Source organism: Eleutherodactylus coqui, chromosome 7 (assembly GCF_035609145.1).
Source record: "Eleutherodactylus coqui strain aEleCoq1 chromosome 7, aEleCoq1.hap1, whole genome shotgun sequence".
Classification (NCBI taxonomy): Eukaryota; Metazoa; Chordata; class Amphibia; order Anura; family Eleutherodactylidae; genus Eleutherodactylus; species Eleutherodactylus coqui.
The window spans coordinates 119,975,038-119,990,582 of record NC_089843.1 but is presented as its reverse complement, the minus strand read 5'-3'; the positions used below and the strand labels follow the sequence as shown (position 1 = coordinate 119,990,582).

At 43.8% G+C, this 15,545-nt stretch overlaps 1 protein-coding gene across 5 annotated transcripts in view; it reads left to right on the top strand.

The window, feature by feature from the left end:
• GRIA2 (glutamate ionotropic receptor AMPA type subunit 2) overlaps nt 1-15,545 on the top strand; it is a 190,886-nt gene that overhangs the window by 90,056 nt on the left and 85,285 nt on the right. For all 5 annotated transcript variants that reach the window (XR_010785816.1, XM_066573595.1, XM_066573596.1 and 2 more), the window contains exons 4-5: nt 14,672-14,868; nt 15,127-15,180. Coding sequence is in view for 4 of the 5 variants with exons in the window: in XM_066573595.1 (XP_066429692.1) it covers nt 14,672-14,868; nt 15,127-15,180 (251 nt within the window). In the remaining variant the exon portion in view is untranslated. The remainder of the gene's footprint in view (nt 1-14,671; nt 14,869-15,126; nt 15,181-15,545) is intronic.

Here is a 15,545-nt window from a genome sequence, read left to right as displayed (position 1 = left end):
TTGTACTACAATTGCAATTTATCTCCTATCCACAGGATAGGGGATAATTTTCTGATTGTGGGGGTTTCACTGCTGAGACGCCTGTTGATCTTGAGAATGGGGTCCCGGATTCCCCCATCCTCCTCACTGCAGAGTTACTGCATCCAGTGAGGAGCGACTTTCAATGGGACTTGCTTGGCTATATCCATTAGCTCCTTGAAATGAGTGGAATGCTGACACACATGTTTGGCCAGCGCTCCATTCACAATGATGTCACTGTGGGGGAAAAGCAACCCCTACAGTGGCAGGCAGAGGTGAGACATGGGAGCCCTTTTCTCAAAATCGGTGGAGGTCTCGGCAAGTACTCCACTATTCTTTGGAAAGGGGATAATTTGTAATGGTAGTGCAACCTCCTTAAAGAGGTTCCAGGCTCTGAATAACTCCTACTTCTTTACAGAGTCCTTTGACAATCAGTTGATCACAAAGTGTCCCTAGCTAGAACTCCTGTTATTTGTGAGGAAACTTGGGAGCAAGTGTTCAGTTTCCCTGCAGCTCCCCCTCAGGAGAAATAAAGTATTACACAGTGCTCATTCACATCAGCGGCTTGTTTCTGTAATGCAGGACAAGACAAGTCCTTCAGGGTGATTTAACATGAGCGCTTGCGCAAATAAGCTTGCTGCGTATTTGCGCATGAATGAGGTTTGGAGAGGGCTATGATCAGACTTGTGTGTGTGTCTGCGCATGTTACTGTAATTTTTGTGTGTGCAGGGCCAATTCACAGGTGCGTGTGACACACCCTTTCTGCAGAATTGAATGGCTATTAAAGCCTAATAAGGGCCACCTGTCTACTTTTGGTGTGTTTTTGTGAGTTTCACCATTGCCCTTGCATATCTGCACACCTGCCATATACTGCCATATACTTCTATGGCTGTTTCACTGCGCAAAATACAGAAAGATAGAGCAGGCCCTATTTTTTCGCGCACGTGAACAAACATGCAAACAATAAACCCATTGAAATCAATGGTGCTAATTCTCTGTGTATACCGTGCGCAGACATTGCGTGCACAAATACGCTCATGTGAAGAAGTCCTTCTTTGTAACCACTCTCCAAAGTGGATAAGAAATGGAAAAACTAGATTGGGAACCTTCTCTATTAATTCACAATTCCCTCGAAAATGGGTTTTCTGAACTGGACAACCCCTTTAGGCCTCATGTCCACAGGCAAAAGATGATTTTAAATCTGCAGCGGATCACCCGCATGCGGATCCGCATCCCATAGGGATGCATTGACCACCTGCGGGTAGATAAATACCCGCGGATGGTCAATAAAAGTGAATAAAAAAAAAAATGGAGCATGAAAAAAAATGGACATGCTCCATTTAGGTGCGGGTCTCCCGCGGGGACGGCTCCCACAGGCTTCTATTGAAGCCTATGAAAGCCGTCCGGATGTGATTTCCCCTCAGATGCGAGGTGTTTTTGTGTCGATTCAGGGAACTAGAGATTCTTTCAGCCGCGTCGGGGGATCGTTAAGTGTTTCCCATTGTTTTCAATGGGAAACCTCACATTGCATCACACTCATGAGCACCTCGCACGCTGTGCGATGCTTTTCCTGGCCCCATTGAAAGCAATAAGTGAGGCGTTCTGAGGGAATACCCAAAGATAGGACATGCCGCAATTTTTTCCTTCATCCCGCAAGAATGTGGTTTATAATCGTGTGAGATTTTCTCGGCCGTGTGAAAGCAGCCTTAGGGTCTTCACCTATCTTTTGCCGAAATACTCAGGAAGCTCCCATAGACTTCAATGGAAAATGGAAAAAAGGAAGGGGGAGGGAGTTACCTGCCTATACGCAGCAGCGGACTGTGTGAATGGCTGAAAATACGTGAATAAAGATTGAGAATCGATCGCGACTAGAGACGAGCGAGCATACTCGTCCGAGCTTGATGCTCATTCGAGTATTAGGGTGTTCGAGATGCTCATTACTCAAGATAAGCACCACGCTGTACTCGTCTTGATTAAACGAGCACTGACCATTGAATTCAATGGATCCGGCAATACAGCCGGCTCCATTGAAAGCAATGGGCTGCCGGCGAGCGCGGGATGAATTTTCGGGAAGGACTTAAAAATATAAGCCCTTCCCTGAAATTCATCCAGAAATGTGTAAAAAGTAAAAAAAAAATATACTCACCTTGTCCCGGCAGACGGAGTTCAGCCGCTGCCGGCCGGCAGTTCTCCTGAACTGCTGTGAGTAGTATTCAGCAGCCGGGGATTTAAAATCCCCGCCTGCTGAATGAGCTGCCTCTGATTGGTCACAGCCTCACCAATCAGAGGCAGCTCTCACTCACCCATTCATAAAGAACGATCGTTATGCTGACAGTGCGGGGGGGGAGGGGGGTCTCACTCTTGCCACTATTGTGGCTTAATAGTGAGACCTCGGAGCCCGAAATGCAGCCTTGCATGTTGCTCCTCGCCTGTCCTATCCATTTCTGTGTTTTTTACATGACTTTGCTGATTTGCTAAGATTTTCACAAATGAAAACCTTAGCGGAGCACCAGTCATATACAAAAATGCTCGAGTCGCCCATTGACTTCAATGGGGTTCGTTACTCGAAACGAACTCTCGAGCATCACTGAAAGTTCGACTCGAGTAACGAGCACTCGAGCATTTTGGTGCTCGCTCATCTCTAATCGCGACCAATCTTCATTTATGCAATTATACTGGTAAATGTAAAAATGCATACGGTCGTCTGAAGGAGGCCTAAGGGCTCCCACCCACTGGCGTTTTTTTCTCCACTGCGATGCGATTCTAAAGTTAAAGTCTCGCATCGCAGTGCAAGAAAAACACAGGCAGATATCCCAAAATTGCTGGGATATCGCTTGACATCGACAGTCTTTTCAATGGGGCCAGCGGCAGCAGCGCTAGCCCCATTGAAAAGATATGGAGAATGCCGCTGACTTCTGCCACAGCTGTGACAGAGTCAGCGGCATGCTATGCCATTGCTTTCAATGATATCGGCTATTCATGAATGAATAGCTAAGAGCTATCTGCCATTGGCTGAGCGCTCAGCCAATAGCTAAGCAGTAGCTGCTATTGGCTGAGCCCTCAGCAAATCTGCACAGCCCTTTCAGTAGGCGGGGATTTTTAAATCCCTGTCTGCTGAAAGAGCTCAGTAGCATTGTTGGGGAGCCAGCCGGAGGACGCGGCTGACAGCAGGAGAGGTGAGTAACTTTTAAATTATTTTTTTAACCACTTTTTTATGATTATCGGGGAAGGGCTTATATTTCAAGCCCTTCTCCGATAATCATTCTGCAGGGCTTGTCAGAAACCACTGCTTTCAATGGGATCGGCAGCAGTGCCAATATCATTGAAAGCAATGGGATAGCATGCAGCTGATTTCTGCCACAGCTGTCACAGCTGTCACAGCTGTGACAGAGGGTTCCTTCATCCCCGCGGTCCCCGCGGGGATGAAGGAAACTCCTGCCACAGCCGTGGCAGAAATCCGCGGCATTCCCCATATCTTTTCAATGGGGTTAGCGCTGCTGCCGCTGGCCCCATTGAAAAGGCTGTCGCAGCGATATCTCTGCGATTTCTTGCACTGCTCTGCGAGAGTTTTCACTTACTCTCGCAGCGCAGTGGAGAAAAAAACGCTAGTGCGTGGGAGCCCTTAGAGAGATGGATCTTCAGAAAAGAAGGTGTTACATCAAAGCGTCACACTTTTCTAATAAATAAATGGAAACATTTGTAATTCGTCTGTGAAGTCCTTCACATGAATATGGATGCAGTAGATACGATGCCATTTATCATACATCACACAGAATAGCAGTTTTACCTTTTGTCTAGTTAGAGATTTATATCTGAAAGCCAGCTGGATTATTTCATAATGGCGGCCGTACGTTCATCAGCAGATGATTAATACATTACAACACGAGGGTCACACCCAAGGACTGCAAATCAGTGTTGGATGTAATGAATTGACCAATTAGCACAGCAATTTCCTTTCTGGTATCTGGATGTTGTGCATATGGGGGCTTGTTCATCCTTTGTCCTAGCTGACTATAGCGGTACTGAGGGATTACAGAATACATCTTAGGTCTCTTTCACATGGGCATCGTTTTAACGCAGAGTAGGCGCATCAAAAAATTGCGCCTAAAAGAACCAATGGTTTCCTATGGGTTCTTTTAGGAAAACGATTTTTTGACGTGCCTAAAAAATCGCACTTAAAAAAAAGCACAATCGGCGCGTTTTTTTTAACGCTGATATTTCTTTCAGGTCAAAAGATAAGGTTTGTCCTGTCTTTTAACGGCAAGTTGGCCGACAAAGAAAGGGAGAGGGAGGAATGAGGAACAGCATACTTGCGAATAGTAGCACGCGATTTAATGCTCAGATAGCCACAATGTTTTAGCTCGGCTATCTGAGAGTTAAAACGATGCTCACGGGAAAAGGCTTAAACAGACAAATGCCTGAAAAATGTGGCGAAGTGAACTCATTCTGCGTGTGAAAAAAGATAGGACTTCCCTATCATTCTGCATGTTACACAGAAAGTTGCTATAGAAGTCTATGGCAGGTTAAAAAAATCAAGGGGAAGGGTGTGACCCTGCGGACAACGCAGGAAGAGAAGACAGCTGCCTTTATTAGGATTTAAATAGCCATTCCACTCCACGGAGGGGGAGTATCACACGCGCGCGGGAACTGACATTGCAAGCAAAAAATTACAGCACTGTGCACAAATGCGTGTAACAGCCTGATTATCGCCATATCCAAAACCTGTTCATGCAAAAATGCTCTCCGTTGCGCATACGTTCATCTGTCGAAGCTTTTATATATTAAGCTTTAGCATTGAAATGCTTTCTGTCTGTGTGCTGCACAGATATTGGTATCTAGGGATCCTACACTTTTATAAATGGCGTTCAGAGCTGTAAAGTTATATGCTTGCTAAGGGCTTAAACAGATTGCCATAATTGCGGAATGTTTTGTGGGCCTGAAAATCATGGCCACAAACCATGATGAAGCAAAGCCATTCACTTCAATGGTTTCGTTTTCATGTCCATTTTACGTGCGATAAGAGATAGGCCAAACTTTCAGCTTTTTTTTTTATCCGTACGAACTTTAAACAGTAAAAAAAAGACATGATTGATTAATGCAGAAATAAGCTCCTGAATGGCGAGTGTATTTGCGCATGCGTCCATCTTTTAGTTTAGGGCTCAGTCACACCGCCACATTGGCACCTGTACACAGGCGCCGATCCGCCCGTGTGACTGAGCCCTTCCTGCAGGATGAAGACGGCCGTACCTCAAGACGGGCTTCTCTCTGCAGCGCTGATGAAAGAACACATGACCGGCAATGAAGACGGTCACATGTTCTTTCTCCGGGCGCTGCAGAGAGACGTCTGTCTTGAGGTGCGGCCGTCTTCCTCCTGCAGTAACACGGGTGCTGATGTGCCCGTGAGACTGAGCCCTTCAGCTATAACAAAAAACATTGCAAACTGGGACGCGTTACCAATTGTTTGTAAAGTTTGTAACTTTTCTTGTTGATTCACAAATGCAGAAAGTGATAATGAGAAAAGTGGGCATGGAGATATAGACTGGGGTTTCTTCACATGGGCATATATTTGACACGGCCATATAACTGGACAAAACCATTGATTTCAATGATTTCGTTTTTATTAGCATTATTCTTGTTCATAATAGTACAGGCAAGAAAATATAGGACTTGCCCTATAGTTTATACTATGTGTGGGAAAGATAGGAAATGGCCGCAGTTTTTTTAAAACTCGTGCACTATGGCGTGGAGTTTGAATGGCCTGGGGGAAAAAACGGTTCATGCCCAACTACAAGGGAAAAAAATAGCTGCATGTCCTTTCTGTTTGCTTTCTTTGGAAGGCATTCCCCAGTTGATTTAATGGGACCTCAAATGGATCACATGGCACTTGCATGCTCTGCGATCTGCATGCAAGTTTGATGCAAGGCTCCCCATTGAAATCACACGTGAGAGGATCGTAATTTCACAGAAATGATGCAAGGCATTTTTGCCTGAAAAACGCCTTGCATCTGTGGGAAAAAATGCATGGAATGCATCCTCTCTCCACAAAAAAGCTACAAAGAACGCAAAAAACACTGCTGACAGTGTGTGAGGGCTCGGTCACACGGACGTTTTGTCTCACGATTATTTGTGCACATAACTGATGCGCTCAAAAAATCGCGTGACCAAAGCCAGCAGCACGGCAGAAAAAAATGCTGCTAGCAGCGTTCATCCGCACAAAAGGGCTCGGTCACATGGGCGTTTTGATGCTCAAAAAGGGCGCTGCCTACTACCCTCTGCCACAGCTGTCACAGAGGAGCGCGATGTTCTCCCATTGAATTCAATGGAGTCAGCAACACAGCCAGCTCCATTGAAAGCAATGGGCTGCCGGCAAGCGCTGTAGTAATTTTCGGGGAAGGGCTTAAAATATAAGCCCTTCCCTGAAAACCATCCTAAAAAAAAAAAATGTTTTAAATCTATACTTTCAATGGAGCCGGCTGTATTGTGCACATACACAGAAAACCAATTTGCCGCAGAACGCAGTTACATGCATTCTGCGAATCGTTGTGTCCTATAATTTTCGCTGCATGCATTTGTGCTCATAAAAAATTTGCACATGTGACCGCTCCCATTGCAAACCATTGGGTTTATATAGATGTGGATCACAAACACAGCTGTTAGCCGTGCGTACAAACGCCCGTGTTATTGAGCCCTGAAACCCAGGTTCTTCCAGCTTATTCAAGCTAACTTCATAAAATGTTTGTAATGTACTGCTTTACCATAAGAAACACAATCTCATCAATATACATCAATGTGCCCACATATTTAATGGACAATCATGTGTGAAAAGTTTTTTTAATGGCAGGCTATGGCAGATGTATGTAAAATGCTATTTTTTTTATTTATGGCCTTTAATTATAAGATTTTGCTCCACTACAGTATATATTGCTTTATGCATAGAGATCCTAAAATCTTTGGAAATGAAGACTAATTTGATTCCTTTAGGCATTTAATATACATGTAATAATATACTCATTTCTGGCTGAAAATGTATTAATCCCTTCCCTCGACAGCCATTTTTTAAATTTTTCATCGTTTCCATTTTTATCCTTACTTTCCATGAGCCGTAACTTTTGTATTTTTCCATTGACCTACTGTAGCTGTATGAGGGCTTGTTTTTTTACCATATAAAGTTTTGAGAAACCTGTAAAGGCTTGTTTGTGGGTTAAACTGAAAAAAAAAAAACAATTACCTTTTTATTATTTATGACATCCACTGTGCAAGTGAAATATTAACTTTAAGAACTTAAGCAAAAAAAAAAAATATATGTAACCATTTTCTGAGATCTGTAACCTTTTTAGGTTTCGATCGCTGGAGTTGTGTAAGAGCCTGTTTTTTTATGAGGTGACTTGTAGTTTTTGTTTGTAGCATTTTGGGATGCATACAACTTTTGATCTTATTTATTCAAATTTTCTTGGAAGCAAGGTGACTAAAAAAATCTGCAGTTCTAGTATTTAGGTTTTTTTGGACATTCACTATGCTAAATAAATATTATGATATATTAATACTTCTGAATTGTACGTGATACGAATTAATATTTTTAATTTTTCAATAACATTTTTTTAAACTGTTTTCTATATTTCTTTTAGTTTCAATTTAACTTGCAATCACTTGATCACTACACTGCAATATTTCTCTATTGCAGTGTATTGTGCCTGGGTCATCATCCTATTAATATGAGTACTTCACCAGCCCCCAGCTGCCATGATAACTGCTCGGTACCCCATGATTGCATTGCGGCAGAGAAAATTAGAGGACAAAGGAAGCTCAATCCCTTTGTCTAGGTGCTCAGATGCCATGGTAGCTTTTGACTGCAACATCTGAGTGCTGAAACGGTTGGGATCCGAGTTATTTGAGATCCCAGCTATTGATGCTGGATGTGAACTGTATGACACAGCTGGCAAACATGGCGTATGGCGCAAACGTAATTCATGAACATGCTCTATACGCCCCTTCATGCACCTTAAATGTCGGGAAAGGTTAAAGCTTTACAGATTGAGTTTGTACACAAATGTGGAATATCTAGTTTTAGCCACTTGAAAAATTTGTAGTACTATTAGCACAAAATAGCATTAGAAATCCACTTTAGGGTTTAATTGTAGAGATGAGCGAACGTGTCCGTAACGGACACATCCGCACCCGGACACCGGCTTTAGCGAACACTGGAGTGTTCGCGCGTAAGTGTCCGGGTGCCGCCGGGGGGCGGGGAGATGCGCGGCGGCGCGGGCGGCAGTAGCGGGGAACAGGGGGGAGCCCTCTCTCTCTCCCTCTCCCCCCCACTCCCCGCCGCACCCCCCCGCGCTGCCACGGCGGCCCCCGAACTTTTTCGCCCGAACACCGAGGTGTTCGCAAAGTTCGGTGTTCGGGCGAAAAAGGGGCGGGGCCGAACGTGTTCGCTCATCTCTATTTAATTGCCATACAGCCTACTAGAGATGAGCGAACACGTTCGGCCCCGCCCCTTTTTCGCCCGAACACCGAACTTTGCGAACACCTCGGTGTTCGGGCGAAAAAGTTCGGGGGCCGCCATGGCAGCGCGGGGGGGTGCGGCGGGGAGCGGGGGGGAGAGGGAGAGAGAGAGGGCTCCCCCCTGTTCCCCGCTACTGCCGCCCGCGCCGCCGCGCATCTCCCCGCCCCCCGGCGGCACCCGGACACTTACGCGCGAACACTCCAGTGTTCGCTAAAGCCGGTGTCCGGGTGCGGATGTGTCCGTTACGGACACGTTCGCTCATCTCTACAGCCTACAAAGCAAGCCTTAGAGTATGTTCACATGTAGCTCTTTCAGCAATGCTTTCTTCAGCCTTTTGCTTTCATCAAAATGACAGGAAATATTCCTGTTTTTTTATTGCTAAAGAATTCTAAAAAGATTCAGTAAAAGTGCATTCTCATATTGTGTATTTCCAGTAGCCATCTAGTATTTATACCGTATATTAGGAGAATCTAAGTTGGTATTAATTTTCCTTGTGGAGATGCAGCTAGTAAGGCTGCTTTAGGATAATGCTTTCTGGGAAAAATATTTAAAATAGCTCTCCTCCAGAAGATAGAATACTGTCTGTCTATAGAGTATCTTAGTATCACTAGCATTTTTCTTTCATGAATGCCAGATTAGAGTCTATTGCTATCAGGGACGTAATTATAGGGGATGCAGGGGATGCGGTTGCACCCAGGCCCAGGAGCCTTAGGGGGCCCATAAGGCCTCTCTTCTCCATATAGGAAGCCCAGTACTATGAATAAAGCACTATAGTTGGGGGCTCCGTTCCAGGTTTTGCATTGGGGCCTGGGAGCTTCAAGTTACACCTCTGATTGCTATATATTGTTTTATAAACTGAAAAAAATGGCTGAGGGCCTGGGCTTAGTCACACGGGCGCTTTAGCGCCCGTTCACGGGCATCGGTGCGCCCGTGTGACTGAGCCCTTACTGCAGGAAGAAGATGGCCGTACTTCAGGATTGACAACTCCCCACAGCGCAGCAGAAAGAACACATGACCTTCAATGAAGCCAGTCACATGTTCTTTCCCCGGCGCCGCAGAGAGACGTCCGTCCTGAAGTGCGGCCGTCTTCTTCCTGCAGTAACATGGGCGCCGATGCAGTCCTCTGGGGAATTTTTTCCATTTAATTTATTTCAAGTTTTTGCATTTTGTCTCCCTAAGGTCATGACATTTATTGTAGTGCTTTGAAAGTTGTTCCTGGAAGATAAACATTATGTTCTTGAAAAGAAACATAAAAAAACGTTTTTTAACCAGCTCATTGCCACCTACTGAAATATACCATTGTCATGATAGAGAGAAAAATCTATCTGATGTTAAATACTTTTGTATTGTAGATGTAATACCTTTTTTGGCTAACCAGAAAAATTATATTTGCTTTCCTAGCACAGGGGATCCTTCACCAGGATATTTTAGTGTAAGAAAAAAAAATACTTACCTCTCCGCCGCTGCCGTGACCCCCGCGGGGATGAAGAATAGATCTGCCGCACGCGGTAGATGTTTCCTTCACTACTGCTAGTTAAAAAATTCCCTGCTGCTACATCTGTAGCAGATGAGCAGAGGAATTCTGCAATTCACTACCGCAGCTGTCACACATGACAGCTGCGGTAGAGAATCCTGCTGCCGGCATCCCCATCAATGGATTTCAGGGAAGGGCTTTAAACATAAGCCCTTCCCTGAAAAGCCAATAAAAGTAGTGTAAAAATTTTTTAAAAAAGCATACTCACCTTCCTTCAGCTGCCGGGGCTCAGCCGCGACTTCTGGCGCTGTCCCTGGCTCTGTAGTTCTGAGTTATCAGCAGCCGGTGATTTAAAATCTCTGATTATGATTCAACGCTTCAGCCAATCACAATCAGAGCTACCAGCAGGCGTGGATTTTAAATCCCCTGCTGCTGATAGCTCAGAACTACAGAGCCGGGGACAGTGGCAGAAGTCATGGCTAGGCCCCTGCAGCTGAAGGCAGGTGAGTATTTTATTTATTTTTTTTACACTATTTTAAATGGCTTTTCAGGGAAGGACTTATGAAGCCCATCCCTGAAATCCATTGACGGCTGCCGGGGCTCAGCGGCGACTTCTCGCGCTGTCCCCGGCTCTGTAGCGCTGCTGATCTATCAGCATGCAGGGATTTAAAATCGCCGCCTGCTGGTAGCTCTGATTGTGATTGGCTGAAGCGCTCAGCCAATCACAATCAGAGCTACCAGCAGGTGGGAATTTTAAATCCCCGGTTGCTGATAGCTCAGAACTACAGAGCCGGGGAGAGCGCCAGAGGTCGAGGCTGAGCCCCGGCAGCTGAAGGCAGGTGAGTATTTATTTATTTTTTTTTAACACTATTTTAAATTGCTTTTCAGGGAAGGCCTTATCTTTAAAGCCCTTCCCTGAAAGCCCCTCAGCAGTTGGGGCTCAGCCGCGAATCCTTGCGCTGTCCCTGGTTCTGCACCGCTGTGCTGATCTATCAGCAGGCGGGAATTTAAAATTCCAGCCTGCTGAAAGAGCTGATTGTGATTGACTGAGGCGCCTCAGCCAATCACAATCAGCACTTTCAGCAAGTGGGGATTTTAAATCCCCGCCTGCTGATTGATCAGGACTGCAGAGCCGGGGACAGCGCAGAAAAGACGTGGCTGAGCCCCAGCAGCTGAAGGGAGGTGAGTTTTTAAAAAAAACTTTTTTTCATGGTTTTTCAGGGAAGGGCTGAAATCCCTTCACTGAAATCCATTGACGGGTGCCGGCAGCAGGATCCTTTACTGCAGCTGTCATGTGTGACAGCTGCAGTAGGGAATAGAAGAATTCCTCTGCTGCATCTGTCACAGGGAATTCTTTTTACTAGTGGGGATGAAGGAAACATCTGCCGCATGTGGCAGGTGTGTTCTCCATTCCCATGGGGGACACGGCAGCGGCGGAGGGTATGATTTTTTTACACTAAAATGATTGTTTTTTTCAGGGAAGGGCCTATATGTAAAGCCCTTCCATGAAAAACAATTCAGAGGTGACGGCAGAGCATTGTTTTCATTTGAGCCGCCGGCAGCAGCCGCAGCTCCATTGAAAACACTGCACGGACCTGCATTTATGCGTATTTTTGCACGTACATGGGTGCACACCTATGTACTCACATATGTACATGCAAAAACAAGCTCGTGTAAAGCCACACTTAATCCTTCATTTATTAAATACCTGATGAAGGGGTCCCTGTGCTCAAACATCTTGCAATACAAAACTCTACAATGCTTTTGTCTTTTAATAGAAAAGTACTAAACGTCAAATACAGTTCTTGTGTCAAAATTGTGCCGTATTTTATCATAGACTGTATTACAGAGATATTGTCCTCTGGAAGCATTGCTAACCCATGTGCATGAGACCTTATGCTCATATTTCACCCATAACAAATTTAAAGTTTTGCTAGAGCCGAGGGTGGAATCGGATCCCCACCTAAAACAGGACCGGATATTACTTGAACACACACACATATATATATATATATATATATATATATATATATATATTCAAGTATTAGCCGACCTGAGTATAAGCCGAGACAATAAGTTTCACTACAAAAAATTGGGAAAACTTATTGACTTCAGTATAAGCTGAGCTATGCTCAAATATATACTGGGTAAAAAAAAAACCTCCATACTCACCTCCCAGCCGGTGTCTGTGTCCCCGGTGGCGGTGCGGCAAGCTGCTTGAGTTCTCCCCACTGTCATCCCCCACCGTCCTCTCTGCTCAGCTCTGTCAGTGCTGTGTAAGTGAGCGCTGTGATTGGATCGAGTGCCTGCCAATCACAGCCGGAGCTCAATCCAATCACAGCACTTACTTACACAGCGCTGACGGTGGGGGATTTGAAAACCGAGCAGGGAAATGACAGCGGGGAGAATTCTAAAGCAGCATTTACTGATTGGCTGTGAATGATTGAGCGCCGGCTCTGATTGGCTGGCGCTCGGTCCAATCACAGCACTGACTGCAGGGGATGCCAGAGACGAGCAGAGAGGACGACGAGGGATGACAGCGGGGAGAATTCAAGCAGCTTGCCGCACTGCTGCCGCCGGGGACACAGATTCCGGCTGGGAGGTGAGTATGGAGGGTTTTTTTTTTTAACCTTTCCCTGACTCAAGTATAAGCCGAGGGGGTCTTTTTCAGCACGAAAAAATGTGCTGAAAAACTTGGCTTATACTCGAGTATATACAGTATATATATATATATATATATATATATATATATACACACATGTATACAGCTAATGCTCCAAACTGTAATAAGGCTGTGTGCTGGGGAATTATCTATGTTGTATATGGTAAAAAATGTGCTGAAAAACTTGGCTTATACTCGAGTATATACAGTATATATATATATATATATATATATATATATATATATATATATATATATATATATATACACACACACACATGTATACAGCTAATGCTCCAAACTGTAATAAGGCTGTGTGCTGGGGAATTATCTATGTTGTATATGGTAAAAAATGTGCACTTTTTAAGTAATTGTTTCCTCACTGGTGCATGGGTATGACTATAGCACATGTCAAGACAATATTCTGCATGAATTCATCACCAACTGCAGTTCAAAATAATTCTTCATGAAACTTTCAGTTTTTTTTAACTATAAGAAATGGCACTTAGATAAACAAGACTTATTTTTAGTAAGCAACAAAGGCTGATTAGCATATAGAACACTAGCAGCTTGTTTGTACATCATTTATAAGGTATCTTAATTAAAACAGTTAACAATCATCCTGTATTCATTATTTATGTTACTGTTAATGTACTACATGTTTTAAGCTTCTTTCACACTTGTTCTGTCATTTCTGTTGTTCGGGAAACATGGGCTACAAAACATCGTAAATCGCGGCTGTATAAAGCATGCCGTCTTCTTTTTTTTTTCTCTTGTAATGTAGCAGCCTACAAAACATCACTAATGTGAAGGAACCCATTAGAAAGCATGGGCTTCACATGTGATTTGTAGCGCTGTCACATCGCGAGAAAAAAAGCGCGATTTTGTCGCCCGTGTGAAAGCAGCCTCAAGGAAGGGCAGAGAGTTAATATCTTTGCCCTATTTGTATGGGATTTCTTACCCAATCCAGTGTTTGAAATAGAGAATTTAGATTGTGAGCCTGATTGTGGACAGGGAGTGAAGTGAATGATGGCATTCTCTGTACTGTGCTGTGAAATATGGTGCACTATATAAGCAACAGAAATAAATTGTTGGAATACACACAAACTGACTATAAAAGTACATAGAATATGATAAATAGAATTTCCTCATAATAATCCTTTGTCTTTGGAAACCTTCTTGATGTATCCAGACAGCGAGTACAGAATTTAACAGCATTGAGTTTAAATTAAACTCATGATATCATGCTAGGTTGGTCAACTTTAGGATGCTCATTGACTTTCCAGCATTGGAACCCCATGCTTATTTGGAACTCGCTCAGGGATTCCCCCAAATGCAGTAGAATTGAGCTGTGTTACTTTAATAATAGAGATGGCAAACTGATTTCAATGTGCTTAAACATGAATGGCAAAACAGTCAACATGTCGAAAAACAAAAATCTAATGCGAGGCATTTAAACTCTCCTATACTAAGCTTCCTTCAGGTGGAAATGTGAATAGGGATTCTCCCAAGAGTGGAGAAGTTAGTCAGGGGTTCTCGAAGGTAATAAGCTTAGAAATAACTGCCTTAAAAGGGATGTCTGATGACAGGTTTTACCTATTATGCATACCCAGCCACTGCTCCGTCCTGGATTGACTAGAACGGGTGGCCAAGTGCATCACTGCTCCATTCATTTCAAGAGGACTGCAGGAAATAGTTAACATGGCAATCTATGAAGGTCCCATTGAAGCGAATGGTGTAGTTGTGTCCATGTATGACCATTCACTTCAGGATGCAGTGGGGTGTCCACATGATGGGTAAAACCTGTTGTGAGATAATCCATGTAAGGGAAAATAAAGTCCAGTTTTTGCCCATACCGCCTAATACTACATGGTGAGCTATACGATAGAAAATATTCCTACTTAGGGAAATCTTGTGAGAAAGTAAAATAAATGGTCATAGCGCTTCTATTATAGACAAATCTCTTTAGTCCCTGATCTTGGCTGCATTTATGTCCATTATTTTATATCTAAAGGTTTATCAACATTGCAAGCTGTGCTGGATTCTGCAGCTGAGAAGAAATGGCAAGTGACAGCAATCAATGTAGGCAACATTAATAATGACAGGAAAGATGAGACGTACCGATCCCTCTTCCAGGATCTGGAAATAAAAAAGGAGAGGCGGGTGATTCTTGACTGTGAGAGGGACAAAGTAAATGACATTGTGGATCAGGTTTGTCACAAATTTTATATACGTCTATGCTGGGAACGATGCATATTATTGAATGGAGTTATCACTCCACAATACAGATGCTCACAGTACATTGATATCTTATGTCAGATGCATTAGGGTGTCCATACTGTGGGACTGCATGAGAAGACTATGTACACTTTTATTTATTTTTTTGCCTTAATTTTATGGGGGTGGGGTGGGGATCACATAATACTGACTAGTTGGAGATTGACATACTATTTTGTGTCTTGTTCCTAGGTAATCACCATTGGTAAACATGTTAAAGGATACCATTATATCATAGCAAATCTGGTAAGTGCTCATTGATCCTGTATTTATTTCATGCCCAAGAAAATGCAAAACACATTATTTTTGTCACTTTTTGCCTTGACTTTCACAAATGTTTAATTGATTTTGGAAGATTGACAACGATACAAAAGACATTATGTGATTATTAGGCCGCTTTCACATCTGAGTTGGAACCTTCTTTCGGAGGTTCCATTGTAGATCCCGCACAAAATACCAGAAGAAAAAGCACTACATGCAGAGTTTTTTCATCCAGTACAATACCGCAGAGCTGAGCGGAAACTGAACAAACCCCATTATAGTCAATGGTGTCTGTTTGGTGCTGTTTGGTTACGTCATAAGACAGACTTGTTCAGCTATGGCGATTCCGC